The sequence below is a fragment of the Fundulus heteroclitus genome, chromosome 22 (genome assembly GCF_011125445.2).
Source record: "Fundulus heteroclitus isolate FHET01 chromosome 22, MU-UCD_Fhet_4.1, whole genome shotgun sequence".
In the NCBI taxonomy this organism is placed as follows: domain Eukaryota; kingdom Metazoa; phylum Chordata; class Actinopteri; order Cyprinodontiformes; family Fundulidae; genus Fundulus; species Fundulus heteroclitus.
In genome coordinates, this window is record NC_046382.1 from 34,730,966 (window position 1) to 34,749,500 (window position 18,535).

At 38.5% G+C, this 18,535-nt stretch overlaps 1 protein-coding gene across 7 annotated transcripts in view; it reads left to right on the plus strand.

Annotated features, from left to right (window-relative positions):
• The window catches only part of slc8a1b (solute carrier family 8 member 1b), a 182,265-nt gene that overhangs the window by 137,499 nt on the left and 26,231 nt on the right, over positions 1 to 18,535 (plus strand). For all 7 annotated transcript variants that reach the window (XM_036126753.1, XM_036126754.1, XM_036126752.1 and 4 more), the window contains one exon: positions 3,287 to 3,386. In XM_036126753.1, coding sequence (XP_035982646.1) covers positions 3,287 to 3,386 — 100 coding nt within the window. The remainder of the gene's footprint in view (positions 1 to 3,286; positions 3,387 to 18,535) is intronic.

The window sequence follows — 18,535 nt, forward strand, 5'->3', positions numbered from 1 at the left end:
AAGCGGACATATTGTCAAATGCGTAGGTCAGACCGAAACTAGTAGACATTTCTGCACCTAGGGGGAAACTACAGAGCTTTTATGCACAGGTTATTGTAAAAAAGTAATATTGTGAAAAGGTTTAATATTTTTTTGTCTTTCATTTTAGTAACTGAAACTCATAATGAATTGATTACACGGAGTGAACCATTTCAAGCCTTTATTTCTTGTAATTTTGATTATGGCGCACAGATAATAAAAACCCAAAATTCGGTGTCAGAAAATTTGAATGTTTGGTGAGATCAATGAAGGCTGTTTTAGACAGAAATGTCAAGTTCCTGAAGTTTCGCACATTTCTATGCACTTGGTCAGGGTTCCTGTCACGTGAATTACTGCACCGGTGTGGTGTGACCTGGAGATGATCAGCCTGTGGTTCTGCGGAGGTGTAATGGAAGCCCAGGTTGCTTTGATAGGAGCCTTCAGGCTCAATTGTTGAGTCTGGTGTCTCATCTTCTACTTTGCAATGACCTTTTGTGGCTTACCCTCCTTGTAGAGGGTGTTGATGACTGTCTTCTGGACATCTGTCAAATCAGCAGTCTTCCCTATGATTGTGCCGCCTACTGGTCCAGTTTGAAAACATTTAGAGGCTCAGAAAACAATTGAAGGTGCTTTAGGTTAATTAGGGTGCGACTCTAAGTTTCCAGTATTGAACATTTTCAAAGTATTCTAATTTCCTGAGCATTTTGGGTATTCATTATCTGTAAGCCATCAACATCAACAGTACAAGAAATAAAGGCTTTCACCCTGTGTTGAATCTATTTGATATACTGTAGGAGAATTGCTTTGTGAAATGAGTGACAAAAATATAGAACTTTCTCCTACATATTCTAATTCTTTTTAGATGGACTTGTGTGAAAACAAAATCAGATTTTCACAACCAACATCAAAGACTATTGTATCCATTGCAGTGTATTAAACTCTCGACAAAAAAAAAGTTGCACAAATGCCCCCAAAAGCTACACAAAAGCAACTCCCACACACACCGGACAATCACAAACCTTTCTGAAGCAAACAGGAAAGAGTTGCATAACATCTGTGTGTCGTTTCCTCACTTCTCCCACGCACCCTTAAGACGGGCTTGGATGTAATTACCATCCATGTTACGTTTTGTGTGCCCCTAATGCATGTTCTTTTGCCAGTCGTTCCACCTACATGCTCACTTCAGACAGACAATTAATAACTCCCAGTAATGGCTTGCTACTTGACAGGATCCCATACTTTGTCAAGGGCTGCGTGCATGAAATTATACTTCTGTGTGCATCTTCGTGGAACTGGATCCTATAGTTATCTGAAGCGGGGCGCATCAGTAGGATGAGGAGAGTAATGGAGTTTGTCATCAGGCGACAAAAATATCTGGGGGGTGGGGGGGGGGGGCGAGTGTTGCAACTTTCTAGATAAATGAAGAATTTACTTGAGGTTCAAAAGCTACTAAATAAGTCTAAGACTAGATTAATTTAATGCATAAAACTGTTGATTATTCAGCTTATAAGGGAGAAGACAAAGCTGTTCCTCAAGTCCTGACTGGTTGCAGTAAAGCTGCAGTTCATTCATTTATCCGCCTTTCACATTCCTGCATTTCTGCAGTGACTTCTGGTTGCAAAGCGTTTTGGCACTTTTACAGTTAATTCTCATAATAACTAAAAAAAAAAAAAACGATGTTCAGCCAATGTTCACAATTGAGATAAAAACAGCATCAGTGCCGAAAAGGGGACATGCTAATCCCAAAACATAGATAATTGTGGCTAAATACACACTCCTCGTGCAACAGAGTTAATATGGATGTTTGTGTTGGTGAGGAAGGAGTATCACAACAGCAGCGAGGCACTTTTTACATCCCTAAGCACCATTCAACACAATTAGCATCCCTTTTCTCTTCTGAAGTGCAGAGAAAGAAGGAGCACAATTCCCACTGCTGCTTTGATTAGAATGTGTGAGTGATTGCGCTTGCTAAAGCATTTGTTACCTTACTCTGGCACGGTTCCTTTCTTTAGAAAGACTGGTAAAAGTGATATATAAAGATAAAGACAACAGTAAGAACAATGAATACAGAACATGTTAAAAACTAAATATAATTGAGAGTAAATTAAAAGCCCAGTGTCAGAAGAAAAGAGAAATGATTTACATTGTTGAAAATAGATACCACTTATACACATAAGCTGCGTAAAGATGACTTAAAAGTTAAAATAAAACGGGAGCGCTCGTGGCGTAGCGGGTAGCGCGACCCATGTTTGGAGGCCTTTAGTCCTCAAATTGATTTATTCATGATTATTCATTTAAATGGAACTTTTGTGTTTTTGTAAATTCATAGGTTTTACAGAAAACCCATGTTAACATAAAAAAATCTCAATAATAGGATAACAACATAAACATAAAATCTTGTTTTAAAAAAAAACTAAGGAAAAAGTTAAAAATAATACTTAAAACATAGTTTGATCTAAACAGCTGTCAACTGATTTGTTTCAAGGAATCCACACAAACATCAATCTCTGTAGGTTTGAGGAACAAAAGTATGCTGCAAGGCTTCAAAAGGTCAGAAATATTCTCCTAGATGAGATTTATCAGATTTGAAGGATGCTGGGTTGTCCCAGAAACTAAATCAGTCACTCGAGCCTTACATTTTCTTTCTGCAACAAGAAAAATGCTAATTGGAAGTGTCTTTGAGTGGGATGGATCTGACCTGGGTTCTTTACTTACTGGTTTACTGATGGCATGTTCAAAAGTGGTAAAGGACCTGCTTCAGTTAAAGGAAATGTGTTTAAGTCGCCATTTGAGAAGACTCTAGCAAGGGGGCATTTGGATAGAATTTTATTTTATGGGGGAGGGGGGGAATGCTTTTTGTTGAAAATAATACACAAGTAAAGCTGCTCTAAAGTATTTTATGTCACAAAGTGCTGAGCTTCTTCAAAACTCAACACGTGTTCTAACATGTCAAGAGTCTATCTCTCTGCTTTGGCAATTCAGTTATGAAAATTGCCACAGTTTGAGACATATTTACATACGCAGCTAAACAAAAATAAAACTTGATTTGTTTTTTCCATTTTTAGTTTTTTGTGTTTTCTTGCTATTGATTTTAAGGGTCTAAATGGAGAAGCAGACCAAAGTCTATTTAGCTTATGTGACCGCTTGTGTAATTGTGACCGTCAACAATTACACAAGCTGAAAATAGTAATGAAAAGGAAACGTCTGTTCCCATTTCAGATCGTCAGTGATAATAGTTTTGTTTTTTATATATCTGTTTGTTTGACAGAACACTGTAGACAAGCTGATAAAGAAGACCAACCTGGCTCTGCTGGTAGGAACCAACAGCTGGAGAGACCAGTTCATTGAAGCCATCACTGTAAGCGCAGGTAAGGCCAAAGCAATTAAAAACTGCTCTCGCTCCGGTATCCAACTCTCAACTTTATCTGGAGACGCTCGGCGCATCTGGGTGTGTTTAATAGTGCATTACCTTTTAATTTGAGTTTAATAGGAACAGCTGCAGGTTTATACCTTTTGAGGCCTCTCATGTACTTATGCAACGTCATGCGTTTAAATGACCCAAAAGATCAAATATCTCCTACGTGATGAAATGAGGAGGTGTAAACTCATGCAGGTCATAGATGTTTGTGCGTAGGTGTTGGTTATATTTATTCTGGACTGGTTTCTAATTGATAAACACTGACCAGATGGGATGTGATGCTAAACTTAATCGTGGTAGCTCTGCCCGGCAACAGCAGAGGAACGTATACCATTAGTATGTTTCTAATTATGATAGTATTGATGGTAAAAATGAAAGAAAATGTATGTCGGATAATTATAGCTGTTTTAGCTAAAAGTAAACTCTCCTGCAGTTCATGTATCACCCTTCAGTTCCTCCTGCAGAAGCTTATAAATCTAAGACAAAGAGAATTAAGTCAGGTTCCCTCAGCATTAAGGTAAATCCATAGCTGAAATGTTTTTGTTTTTTTTTAACAGGAAGTCGTCATTATAGATGGTGAAACCCTGTTTCAACTTCTGTTGCATAAAATCTAGATACGTGGGCAATGATGAAGTGTTTTATGTCCTGATCCGAGGCCAACTTGAAGAACTAGGGGTTTATCTTTCAAACTCACATTTACTGCCATGTTTATCAAGGGTAGGAGATACCCCTCCTGAAGGGCTAACTTCGTTTGACCTAGGCATTAATGTTTTACAATTTCTTCTTTTTTTTTCAAGAAGGTTAAGAGACTTTTCTCTAAAATAATAATAAATTGTTTCATTTTAATTTCCATTGGGATGTTAGTCTCCTCTTGAGCCTGTATGCTCTTATGACATAATGACAGATTCTTACCCCAGATAGAAACAAAATGAAGTGCTGGACCTCGACTGAGTTGATTTTAGGAGATGACTTTATATCATCAGGCCCCTGTTTCAGAAAGCTGGGTTATAGTGCATATCCTGGTCATTTCTGGGGTAAATTCCTGCATACCCTGGCTTTACCGTTTCAGAAAGCTCAGAAGCCTTTACCCTGAGTCATATTATGACAACATATACCTCTGTGAAACAACCCTGCTACTGAGCAGAGTTGTTTGGGCAAACTAAGTTTTTCCTTCTTTTTAGCTGAGATCTACACAAGGAAGTGCCTCTATGCTGGAGCGCAAATACTCCACAGAAATCTCTGTCGGCAGAGGCTGATCAGACCACGTTCAAATGTCTTATCATCTGGATTAATATAATGTATTTTAAAGCGTGACCGTTTTTTGCCGCTGCCATTGATTTATCTTAATATTCTCAGCTGCACATCGCTCTTCTAACACAATGAGGGGACGCTCTCTGTTCTGAACAATTTGTCTGTGCTGCACATTGTTTTTATGGCAACTTTTTAATAACACAGGTGACACAGAAAATCTTTCAGAGGAAAATGTATGTTGCACTGTCATGAATGTTACTGTTGCACTCAGCTGTAGTAGAGTTTAATGTTGTTTCATAGATAGAGACCCACAAGATTAATAAAAGAACTAAGAATGAAAACACTAGTTTGTTCTCCCCCCAACATGTACGGCACATATTTTCACTCAAATAATGCCTCCTTCACTTAAACTTAACATATAAATATAGCCTACATGATTAATCTAAAATGAGGTTGGCACAAATTATACACCTACAACAAAATCAGTGTCAACTAATTTTTAGAAGCATGGGATGAAACCAAATTCTGGCAAAAAGATGAAGATGAACATACCAGTTATTTCAATATCTCACACCATCCCATCATTAACCACAAATGTTGATTATAGCCAATTAAAGGTTTAGTTGGTTAAGGTTAAACATAAGAATAACTTATAACTGGATCTTAGCTGATTAAACTGTATATTCATACTTCATTTTGATTTGCAGCCACATCCTTTTTATGCCTTCCAGGTTGCACCTATGACATGTAATCAGTTACTAAATTGATATCACCTGTTCTGAAACAAAAACAAAAAAACGCTGGGTATGAGAGAACTACCCAGAGTAGCAGCAGCTTTCTACTCAGGGTAGACTGGCCATTATTTCTGAAACGGGGCCCAGCTGTCAAACCTTGTTGTGTTTCTCATGAATAAACCCTGACCATTAGTTTTTTTTTTGGCAAGATTTTAAAGATTGGTTGCTTTTTGAGTCTAATAACAAGTCATTTTTGCATTTATTCCTATTTATGATGTTGATTGATAAATGTTGATAAATGTATCTTAGAACTTTTAACATCAATATATATTAAAGAATACCAATATTTAGAAAGTTTCCCAATAGGAATATGAAAAATGATGCAAAACTACTGGCAGATCATTATTTGCCGCATAATTCTGAAAGTTATGTAAAATGAGGGATGTGGCTGAGATGTATAGCTGTTGAGATTTTTTCCGTTAACTTCAAAGCAAACTATTTTGGCTTCCAAACATATCCAGCCACATTTCAAAGATGCGTTGCTCAGAATTAACTTTTCAAAACAAAACCATTTTATTTAAACACTAACACCTAAACATTTTATTGCTGGAAAGTCTGCTTACTTTGAAGCTAAATAGCATAAATATGTTATTGTGTAACTAAGTTGGACAACAGAAGGCAGCAGTTTTATTTAAGACCACCATCTCATGTGGAGGTTCAGCTCTGAGTTGGTTGCTATTCAGAGCACGCATCCCCTGCAGCCTCGAAATAATTTGGAGCCCTATCTGCTGCTCTTGTGAAAAGATTAATTGTAAGATAAAGGGAGATTCGTTGCTGCTCCTCATGATGGCACAGCTCTCTTTGTTTACTGGCTTATTATTGTTTACTCAAGAAAATCTGCAGTGTCCTCATTATCTGCTGTTTAAACACTCTGAACATATCAAAGGCCAAGGTCGTATTTCACAAACTGTATGACCAGAGAGCAATGAGACGCAAAAAGAAATTTGGCATTTAAATATAAAACAAATACTTAAATTAATAATTATACTGAACTGAAAAACCAACCCTGTCTGCTCCTGCTGTGCTCAGACATTGTTTGGAAAGCTCATACATTTAAGTGTTTCCAAATTACTTTATCTAATGTGCATCTGTGTGTTTGCTAGTGGTTTGGTTTGCCTGCTAAAAAAAGTCTTTGCTCTCCTTTCTGGGATTAGCATGTTCACAGTGGTGTGTGCGTGCGTGCGTGTGTGTGTGCGTGTGAGTGTGTGTGTGTGCTTGTACTTGCAGCTGAGTGAGAACATATTCTTCATCTTCATCCTTTAAAATTACAGGCTTTCATTGTGACATACTTTTGGTCTTTCTGGCATATACACAACAGAGATTTAATGAAATTATTTTTACACACCAAATGTATCAAGGTTTCTGTTTAATTCAACAATTTAAATAACTTTGAGGGAGCCTTACACACAAAAACCCACGTTTGAGCACAGTAAGGAAGCAATATGGATAAACAACTAAGCTGGGGGATTATATATATATATATTTCTTTTTCTGTTTTCCTTTGAACATGAAGTTGGTTCAAAACTCTGAATTCAAAGTTTTTGAGAATGAGTGCTGATTGGAGGCTTGAAGATCAAACCAGCAGTTTACTTCCAGCTGTGAAGCAACGCATGAGAGCAGGGGAGGTGGAGAGGGAACAGGAGGGAGCTAAAAGAGATGATGAGGGAAATCAGGTTCATGCTGCGTGGCAAAAGTGAAAGCAGGAAATGCTTATGCCTCAATTTGTATTGAAACCACAATGGTTGGTATATAAAGCATCCTGCAGTTATATTAGCATAGCTGGATATACAGACGGTGATCAATTGGGAGTGCAGTTGAAATGTGTTTATTTGCTCTGCTTCACTAAGATATTTACAGATAAGGGTAAAAATTTGACTAACATTTAATGAACAATAAGGTAGTAGCTGGTTTCTAAGCACTAATATAAACCCTCAATATTCGTCTCATTAGTTTGAGAGAGAGAGTAAACTGCTGTCACTACTAACAAAACACGAATTCAGGATGGAGATCAAATGAAATGGAGGGAATGTAGTTGTGACACAAAGTTGTCATCTCCACAGATGTCAGATGCATAGATGAGTTAATGAGTACTACCTAAAGCTGTAATCCTATGGTTAAAAGAAATGGACAGTTAAAGGTCAAAGGAGCTAAAGTAAGAAATTTACTATTTATTAACCAAAGTCATTCTCATTTGTTACCTGGGATGGAAGTAACATTCTCTATAAAAAACAATCCTCTCTATCAACAATGTCTAAGTCAAGTTTTTCTCCTTTCAAACATAGAGGTACGGTCTGGAACTACTTCGGTGCATGGTGTAGCCCGCGTTTAACCCCTTAAGCCCAGAGGGTTTCAGGAGCAATTTTCGCCTGAAATTACATTTGTGATTTTAATCAAGTACAGCTCCAAAGCCATAAAGTGGAAAGGTAAATGTTAGTTTTTTGTATGACACAAAGACATTAAAGAATATTTTTCAGGTGGAACCACTATTGCAAATTTTACCATGTCTGATTTATAGGTGATTAAAGAGAAGCCTCAGATTTTATAAATCCGCATCTTGACTACAACTGCAACAAATCTGAACTGAATCAGTTTAAGCATATGTGTTCCCTCAAAGGTTTTAGTGGGCAGTGTGCCAGGCAGACATGTGATTTTTGCACAGTTGTGCCAAAATGGACCAAAACTGTGCCAAATGTGTGTGTCCCCCCCCCCATAACAGGCTATCTGGTCAGATAAAAGTGCATATTTTCATTGTAGGACACCTTCTGCAGATGACAAAGCCTTTGGTCATAAGATTTACCCTGTGTTTCATGTAGCATCATGTACCGTTGTGTACAGCATAATATCAGCAAAATGAATAGATAATGAGAGAAATTGTATAGTTTTGTCTCCAAACAGAGGTATTTATTGAAAACAAGAATTATCAATCCCAAACTGTCACATGTCTTCACTGTCATCTGGCAAAAGCTTTTTCCCCTCTTTTTGTTGGTCTGCATGAGCTAGAAGAGAGAGGCTTTGAGTTAATAAGAGCAAAACTGAGAGGAAAACTAGTTTTGTAGATCCAAAAGTGGTCACTCAATGCAGAAGTGTGCTACGAAAAAGGTTAAAAAAAGACAAGACTATTTCCTGATGAATTAGGATGAAACTGCTTTTATCCCCAGACATTTATATATAACCTAAATCTTCGGAAGTAAAACACAGACTGGTTGTGTATAGAAAGGTGAGACCTCAAACTGCTTCCATTCACTGTTGCTTTTAATCTCAAGTATCCAAACCCAGATTCCGTGTTTGGTAAGTCCATGTAAATCTTAAATTTAGAAAAGACAGTTCTTCTAGTTTATAAGACTATACTGTATATGGTAAAATTGTATGTTCAACTAGAAAGGGCTTTAAAAAGTCATGTTTATAATTGTATTCCCTGTTAAAATGTGTGATAAATTTCAGCCATGCATTTCTCAGCTTACCTGGACCAGCCTGCAGCATCGACAGACTGACTTTAAATGTAATGGTCAACTCTGGAGTGTTTTGTGGTTTCCACGGCTGCAAACACCTCAGAAAGTGGCTTCAAATCTCACCCTGGTGTTCAAGATAACGGAAGCCTCTCTATGCTTTGGCCAAATGTTGCTTTTTGCAAATTCTATTCTAAATAAAAAAAGTTTTTATGTTGGACAAGTGCTGCTAAAGGAGGCAAACTGTTGAGAGTTTATTTTCCAAAGAAACCTGCTGTAGTGCGCATTAGCATGCCATGGAAACTGTTACACAACAAGCCCAAACGAAGACATGATGTAACGTGATGGATCATCCGTTGAGATACACGCTGCTGCTTCAAGGCTTTGAAGTCCAGAGCGTCTGTCACTGATACTCCGGTGGATTTAATATCTACACAGATAAGCTTTGTCTAATCTCCTCTCTTTTTAGATTCTCTCTCCTCCTTATTGCCTACAGTATGATATCTTATAGCCTCTCAGATGCTAGATGGGGATAAAGATTAGTCACTTTAAACAGGCTTCAAATATGTTTTTTATCTTGGCGGAACCTATTAACACATCTTATTCTCTCATCTTCATGCTTCAGGACTCAAATCTAGATCTTGGGCTTTTGCTTTGGCCAAAACTCTGGAGAAGATTTCAGATTTAAATCAACTCTTTATGTTAAAAGGCAGCTATGAGAAAACATTTAAAATCTGATAAGACCTTACCTTAATGTAAATCCATTACGCACCCTAAAATCCTTATAGTACCTTTATCTCAAGGTAAGAAACCAGCATTTGGAGAGCCTGTAAAGTCCCCCAAAATGTCAGTGGGCTGATGTGGTTTGTGTTTATATACCGTTGTTTCTTGTGGGTTTCATTTTGTTTAGTGGCTACTGGAGACTGTAACACAGCAAAGATGGAGCAGAGCAGAGGTGGCAGTGATTGCTGTGTGCAAATGGCATCTTTGAACAAAAAAAAAAAAAATACTGTGACACTGTAACACAGAGTTGAATCTAACTCGGTTTCAGGTAACCTATGGTGTATGATTTAATCTAAAGCATTAACATTTTCGGGATTATTTTTATTTGTCTTAGTGTCATAATTATCAATGATATTAGTAAAAACAATGTTTAACACTGTTCATTGTTAAAGGTAATGTTATTTACTTTTTTTTGTTTTTCACTACACATTTACTTGAAATATACTATATTGTGTAAAAAAAAAAAAAAAATGTGTCTCTCCAGACTGCTGTTTAACATCCAAGTCATATAAAACAGGAACTCTATTGTACTGAATGACTTGTTAAATATATCATATCCAAATGAACACAACGGATATGCGTTTCCATCGGCAGCATTTATCAAACCACATGTCTTACTTGCTTCGACTACAATGTTGGTTTTAATCAACCATCTTAAGAATGCAATGTTCAGCAGAGAAAGCAGCTGCATACAGTATGGTATTATGTGACGGAGCCAAACTGCCGCATATCTGTGAGGTGGAAAAAAAGTGATGGATGCAGTTGCATTCAGCCCCCTTTACTGCAAAAGCCCTAAATTAGAGCCTTAACTGCCTTCAGAGGATGTGAAGAGAGCGGCAGAAAACTAACATTACATTTATATTTTGCTTTGAAAAACTTACAAAAGTGGTAGACAGTTGCAGCAAAAGATTAATCCTATAGTCTTTTTTTTCCTTAGATGAGGCTGAATGTGTAATCACGTATGTAATCTGGGTATGATCCTTCTATCACTTTACAATTAGAGACTTATTTTTATAGGTGTATTACATGAAATCTCAAATACATAACGTGACAAATTGAGTGAACGTTTAGGAGGTCTGAATACTTCTGCCATAATAGCCACGGATCAAATAAGTTGTTGTTCATAACTTGAGAAGCCCAAAAGGAACTTCCTCATTGTTTTTGCTTGACATCGGCATTACATGCATGAAAGCGTACATGGAAACAATTAGTGGCCGTATTGTTGTGTGTGGGTATAAATCACGCATGCAGACCTGAGGGTGAATCGGAACCATGTCTGCTAATTTAATTTGCTGCAGTTTCTCTGCCTTAAAGGAGATTTTAAGATCGCTAAATGTTGAATTAAGTGTAATTTTTTCCCCCAAATGTTTGTTCACATAATGATTAACTGAGCTCAACTCTCGATATATATGGAAGAAGAGAAAGTTCTTGACACTGTATTGCAGGGATATAATTTGAATTTGGGACTAGGCATTATAATCAAAGGCTCATCCTCCAGTGACTACCATAAAAGCATTTTGTATGCTTTTACGGTAGTCACCAGTATTTATTGCCTTGAGCTTTTCTCAACGCTAATAGAAACGTCACTTCTCACTGCAGCATTTAAAACTGAATTGAATATGGGCTGAAAGGATTCAAGTGACTCGAATGAACCGACAGCAGAAAGACATTCTTGAGGCAAAAATGTTTGACTTGTTCCTTTCTAATTTACAAGGCTGCAATAATGTTCGGCTTTCACCGTTAAGGGTGTATTGACATCTAAAGCCACTGACCGTCCAACTTCATCTGGTGACATAATTGTAAGCTATAATGAGCCTCACAGTGAACTTTGCAAAAGAAATATGTTTAGGACTTTCCCACCCTACCCCAAAGTAAGAATTGAATTGCTTCTTAAGTTGAATAGCGATAACTCGTTGGGCTGAATCCAACTATTCAATACGCTTTAAAGAAAACTTTAATTTTAAATCATTTATCTGGCAGCATTTTAAGTACTCAATAGAGAAAAAAAGAGATAAGATGAAAATTATTTGAAAGTACTGACAAAACCGCCATCCTTGGCTGCAAGCAGGACACTAAAGTTGTCGTTTGTGTCAGCGTTTGTTTTTTAGTCAGTCTCTATAGTTCAAAATCTAAAATACTTGGCCTGATCAAAGCTGAACTGGATAATCCTACTCTGGATAGAGCTTTTTTTGTGCAAGCACTGAATTTTCCCATTAAGCGACAAATGAAGGATTATTCTATTCTATTTCAAACCCAAACAGGGAGCATCATTTTAGCAGTCAGAGTAGGACGGGCCAAATAATTCGAGCAGGTGGTGTTTTGGAAGTGGGGGCCTGGACTCACCAGTCCAGAGGAGAAAAGCTAGCTCCTAAATCAAACTGTAGCTGCTTCTGCTCTCAAAATGCTCTCCACCTTGGAAATTTGTTAATGTTAATCCTTGTTTTGTCTCTTTCCTTATCTGACAACTTTCTTGCCAAAGGTCGTTGTTTTATTGTGTTAATGAGTCCTGATCATCTAAAGGTGAACGCAGTGGTGGCATTTTATGGGCAGGGAGGGGCTAAGCCCTGAGTGGAAGCTGTTCACATGAAAATACAAACAAAATTATTTAACTGTCAAATATTTTTGAATAAAATCACGTTGTTGACATGGAAATAATGGGTTTCTAGAAGATACAGTGGCTTGCAAAAGTATTCGTACCCCTTGAACGTTTTCACATATTGTCACATTACAGCCATGAACATAAACATATTTTATTGGAATTTTATGTGAAAGACAAAGTGGTACACAATTGTGAAGTAGAAAATGATACACGCTTTATTTTTTTAACAAACAAACTGGAAAGGGCATTGTGCACATCTAGTTACTGAAATTTTTTCCCATTCTTCTTTACAAGACAGCTCAGGCTCAGTCAGATTAGATGGAGAGTGTTTGTGAACAGCAGTTTTCAGATCTTGCCACAGATTAATGCGTCATACCCATTCTTCAACCCTGTATTATCCCTTAATGTTCTCAGTGGTTGCAGATTTATGTGCACCTCCCAATGTGAATCAGGGGAATAATATTGGGTTAAGAATCAACAACAGTATTTAACTTGGTAGTACAGACCTCCTGATAACCCATTCCTAATACCAAAGAGTTTGGATACAAAAATTATAAACTGATTACCTTACTGTAGATGGTTGTCATATGAGTGTCCACAGATCTGATAAAGAGGCACAGTTGATGATTATTTAAGCACGGGGCTTTAATGAATAGGGTGTTCTACCTCAAAATGGGGATTCAACAGTATCAAAACATAAAATGTCATGCAATTCAAAATGGAGAAAGGAGTACACTTTAATTTGGTTTAAATACTAGACCATTGGAAAGTAAAGAGAATACCTGAGTGTACAAAGGGTTGCTCAAACTAGAAACAAGACAAATTTAAAGAAAGCAGAGCACAATATGAGTGACAAAATATCTGCTAATGACAACAAATTAAAAACTACGCCCTTGAGACAACAATGTAACACTGCACATTTTCATGTCATATCCCGTTTGCTAGATAATTTGAGAGTAAAAAATGTGTTAATATGGTTGAAAAGACGGAACAAGATGAACTGAGAGGCACATGAGGCAACAAAAAGGGACAACACAATGCAAGGGGGAAAAAATCAATGGACAGGAAATCAAGGTGCTGAGAGGGACTGCTTGTAAAAGTAAAAGTAAAAAAATCAAAAGATTGATGTCCCACCACTCCTCACTCCACTGGCCTCTAATTACTAAATCCACATTATGTTGCTCAATCACCTACTCCTCTGTGTGGGGGTGTTATTCATGGCTGTCTGTGTTTCCACACTCGAGGGAACTGTAGGTAATGTGGCATTCAAGGAAAACCACTAAAAGGCAAAATAAAGAGAAAAGGTGTCTTTGTAGCTTCAGTCAGAGGATGACCCATGCCAATGAGCTCAAGGAAAAAGACTGGAAAGAGAGAGATCTCAAAAGGATGATGCGGTTTTCCACAGGTATTCATCCCCCTTCACCTTTTTAGGATTTTTGTCCTGTTAAAACCACAAATTTTAACATATTTTATTGGGATTTTATCTGATCCACCAATTCAAAGTAGTGTAGGACAGTGAATTGAGTGGAAAATTCTGTATTCATTTCTAATAATTTGTCTTACAAATAAACATGTAAAGTGTGGAATGCATGTATATTCAGCTCGGTCTTTGCAAAATAGCTCAAGCTCAGTAAGATAAAATGAAAAGCGTCTATAAATATTGTTTTTCAATCCTTGCCACAATTTCTCAATTGGATTTAGTTCTGGATTCTAACTAAGCCATTTGAACACAGAGGCATGCTGTGATCTGAACCATTTCACTCTAATTCTGGTTGTATGTTTAGCGTTGTCTGCTGAAACGTGAACCTACACCCCAGTCTCTAGTCTTAGGAAGCGTCTATCAGGTTTTCTTCTGGTACTGTATTCAGCTTCCATTTATCGTCACCATCACTATTGACCACCTTTTCTAAGAAATAGCACACCTGCAGCATGATATTGCAACAAAAACTTTTTTTGTTGGGATGCTGTTTTAAAAATGATATAAGTATAAAGGGATAGTTTTCTGCCAGTGTTTTGCAAAAAGCAAAACAAGTTTAATGTTGATCCTAGCTGACCAGAAGATCTTTTTGCACCCGTTTGTTGTGCCACCCTCTATTAATTGAAAATTGAGACACTTTCAGTTTCTTTTCTTTTTTGTTCTTATCAATAATGGCTTTCATCTTGTCAGTCTGTCAATGAGGCCTGATTTGTATACTGCAGGACTTGGGCCCCATTGTGGCCTCTGATTTTATTTGCAGGTCAAGTGACCAGGTCAGACATTTTAGAAGCAGTGTCAAATCTGATCTTTTCAATCACATTTAAGCGACTTTCATTTGATTCAGTGGTCCTGAATCCAAATTGTATCTGATCTCTTGGAATGTGACATCGTGGGAACCTCCAAGGCGGATTAATGCATCTTTGATGTCACTTTCAACTTTGTGCCAGCAGCAGGTGGTGGTGATAACAGTTAGCATTAGCAAGACAGACGGCAGCTGCCTGCTGCCACTGCACTGGTCAGTGGAGGGACAGCTTGTATTAGAACCAGTTAGATGAGGGATGTAGCACCACAGCTATGCAGAATTTATGTACAGTCCTGCACACGGAGGATTTTGCAATGCCAAAGAGGTTTTTACTTGTCACAATCTGTTGTATCGCTTTTCAATGGGGACATGTGCTCTGTGATATGCCCCAGTTAAAAAGCATTGAAAATTTGCCCTGCCTTTGGAGTGGAGATCAGAGGTGCTGATATTATTAAAAGTTGCCTTAGACTTCCTAAAGTTATGAATGAACTCTATCTGTTAAGCTGTTAAAATCCCTACCCCACTAGTTTTGTCTGTATCTCTGCAGCTAAACAGACCTCTGTTAAGCCAAATCTTTGCAAAATGCCAGAGCTTCACTTTGTTTTTATTTTCCGAACTGGTGGTCCTCGGTGTCAGGGGGCTGGGTGCTCGGGTGTTCGGGTGCTTGCTCACTTCTGGCAGCTTTTTTGCATTGCCTGAACCCCCTGGCTCTGTCAGGGCTCTGTGGAGGGGCAGTGTGCCCTTGGTTCTTGTGTCTCTGGGCCCAGTGGCTGGATTTGCTCTTGCATAGCTGGCTGCCGGCGGAGTCGACGGGCTCATCACTGCAGCCCCTGGGGGCTTCTGCATTTTGGCTGCTGGGGAATTTCCTGAGGAAATTCTCGTACTCTGGTTGCCCTTTTTGGATGTCTGGGGCACTGATCTACCCAGCGTCTGCCTCAGCATCCTGGGGAACTGTCCTGGCTTCTCACAACTGCTATTGAGCATTTTTCCTATGGCGAAACCTTACATATACAAGCAGACTCTCACAAACACCCACAGTTGTTTGGCTCCAATTGCTTACAAATACACTTCTTTACAGATAAACCCTATGTTTAGCATTGGTTAAAACTAAATACATCTTGTACTAGTAAAACAGCATATTTTTCAGTGATATCATAGTTGTTCGTCGTTTGTACTTTATATTGGTTGTTTATACTTTTTCTGTTGGTTTTGTTCTTTTTATCTTTTTGCAGGTGTAGAAGAAGACTGAAAAAGTTACTGTGTACTGCATTTTTCCACTATTCAATTTTTCTCAACTTCTCTCCCTTTTCACGTTTAATGTAACATTCTTCAAAAAATTACTGAAACCCTTCTCTGACGGGTTTCTAAATTCCACATATGTGGCCTTTATTTACAAATTACATGATTTCACTGGATTTTACCTAGGCATAAATTTGTTAGTTGAAATACATTTTATTGGTAAATACATGGGAATAACTTTTCTCCTTTTCCTATTTTGATTTTAAAATGTGATGATGTTCAAGACACATTTATGATTTTGCAGGGCACTGTATGTTTTAATTTCTATACACTGGCATAAACAAATACCAAAGTGGTTTTCTATCTGTATACCATGAACAAAAGGTATTTTGTGACTTGCAGATGACTGACTCAAAAAGTCACTGATTATGTAATTGACATGTTTATCATCGACTGTCAGAGATGAGATGACTGGTTCATTCATCATTATAGACGTTGTTCAAACCGTTGCCAGAGCTTTGAAATTCAAATGCATTTCCGTGGATGACAGGAGATCTTTCTGGCCAAAACTGAAAAGGTGGCTCAAGAAATGTTTGATACTCTATGATGAAGCCCAAAGTAAGGATTGTGCTTGAAGCTGGAAGCTTTTGTGTGACTTTAGGATCTGCCAGCCCATCTTAGACTCTGTGTTTCAGTGTGTTTCCCTGACAGACAGCCTGACAGTGGTGCATGAATTAAAACATGAACACATCATCGGGAATGTTGGAAGTGAGACCACGCAAAAATAATAAGCAACACTGATGTTTGTTGAATGAAACACTGTCATTTAGATAATGCAAAGATGTTTGTTTGCTCCAAAAATAAAGCTGGTTATTTTATTATTATTGTTAAGCGAATAGCAAAGACTTTGAAGATAAGTAAATATTGTGAGGCTTGTTAAAAAGACCAATGGCCTGCCAAATGCATTTTTTGTTTGTCTGATGATGAAACTGATTTATTTCTGTGAATGCACGTAATTCTTAAGTCTGAGGGGCATTAATAAGAGGCATCTACACAGACAAATGATGGATTATGTTTCCCTACTGTGTTGGTGAGTGTATTGGCCAATAGTTTCAGTTTAACTAGTTTTTGCTTTTAGTGTACTGATGCAATGCTTCTAAGAGTGTAATGCAAGGGGATGATGTCGAGGGGGACCAGGGCACTGGACAGAAGATTAATAACACTAAGATTTAGAAGTGCAAGGCTTAAATATACACTTTTTAAAATATAAAACCATAACAAAGGTAATTGTGACCACTGTGGGGAGCATAAAACAATATAACATGTTATGTACATATTGTATGTGGGTTTTTTTTGTTTTGTTTTTTGTTACATTGTTGATAAACAACATATCATTTTCTTTCGCCTAATATGAAGTTATTGTAACAAATAAGAGCATAACCCCAGCTCCAAACCCAAAAATGTTGAAAAATTCCCCCAAAGTGCCAAGAGAGATGGAGGGAAACAAATAATTGTGGCATGAGTGGAGGGGGTTATGCGGGCTTTGGTCAGGATGAGGCAAAGAGATAGTAAGCTTAATTTGACATATTAAAACATGGCGTGTCCAGAACGACGCTGGTGGTTTTGCTACAGATCGGTCTTTCGAGGTGGGTGATTTTGCTGCCCCTCTCATCACAGGAGATTGAGGGAGGCTTTGTGGAGCCCAGTGGTTCTAAGCCTTATCAGGTCTAATTGCTGGCTCAAGGCGCCAACTCTGTGATGAGTCCAAAAACGAACAAAAGAACAACCCAGAAAGGGGGGAGCAAAAGCTAAGGGAGGTGACCCGGAGGTCTTCCCAGGATATGCAGCAGGTCATGTAAGAGACCCAGAGATCGTTCCGGACGGAGCTGGAGTTCAGGCAGGTGACCCCCATATTGCCCCTGGCGGAGCAGGAGTTCAGGTGGTTCAAGTGCCTCCAGCGATGAGAACTGGAGCCCATACCTCCTCCAGACCCACTGTGGCATGAAAAGAAATAATAGAGTAAACAGCAGCAGAATATCGGAGATTTGGAGATGAACTGCAATAAAAAGCTCCTAATGCTGCCCTATAATCATCCTCCAGATCCTTATTCTTCTCCTTCAATGTGAGTTCGGAGAACTGAGTTCTCTGAGTCTCTTAATGCTGCGAGCATAACTCCCTAAAATCTCTTCCAGCTCATTGGGGTGGTAGCAGAGAGACAGGAAAAAGAAGTGCATGATGGCTCAATGGAAACATGTAAAAAGGTGAACACTGTGGGGCTGGTCGGAGATGAGGAAGTGGCAGACGGAACCGTGGGAATAGGCAGGGACCTGAGATTCTCCCCCTGACAGCATCGGACTTGGCAAGAATAATACAGGTAGTACTGGCATAGGGAGACATAATCAGGCAGTGAGGTGTAGGAACTTGATACACAACAGGCGAATCAGAACAGGAACTGAAAGGCAAGCATCAGCATCACCTGCAGTGAGAGGATGATGAGCCTTTATCTACAGCAGCCACGGTAAGTTGTTAAGATCTGCTGGATCTGGGAGAATCCTTTCAATCAGGAATGGGTTATGGCATCCTGTCGGGAGAGAGAGACAGGGACTCAGCACTGGTACTGGTAGATGTGGGTGGCATCCTCAGCAGTGACATGGGTTCAAAGCGTTTCCTGGAATTGGTACTGGGAAGAGGAATCACCAGTCTAGATC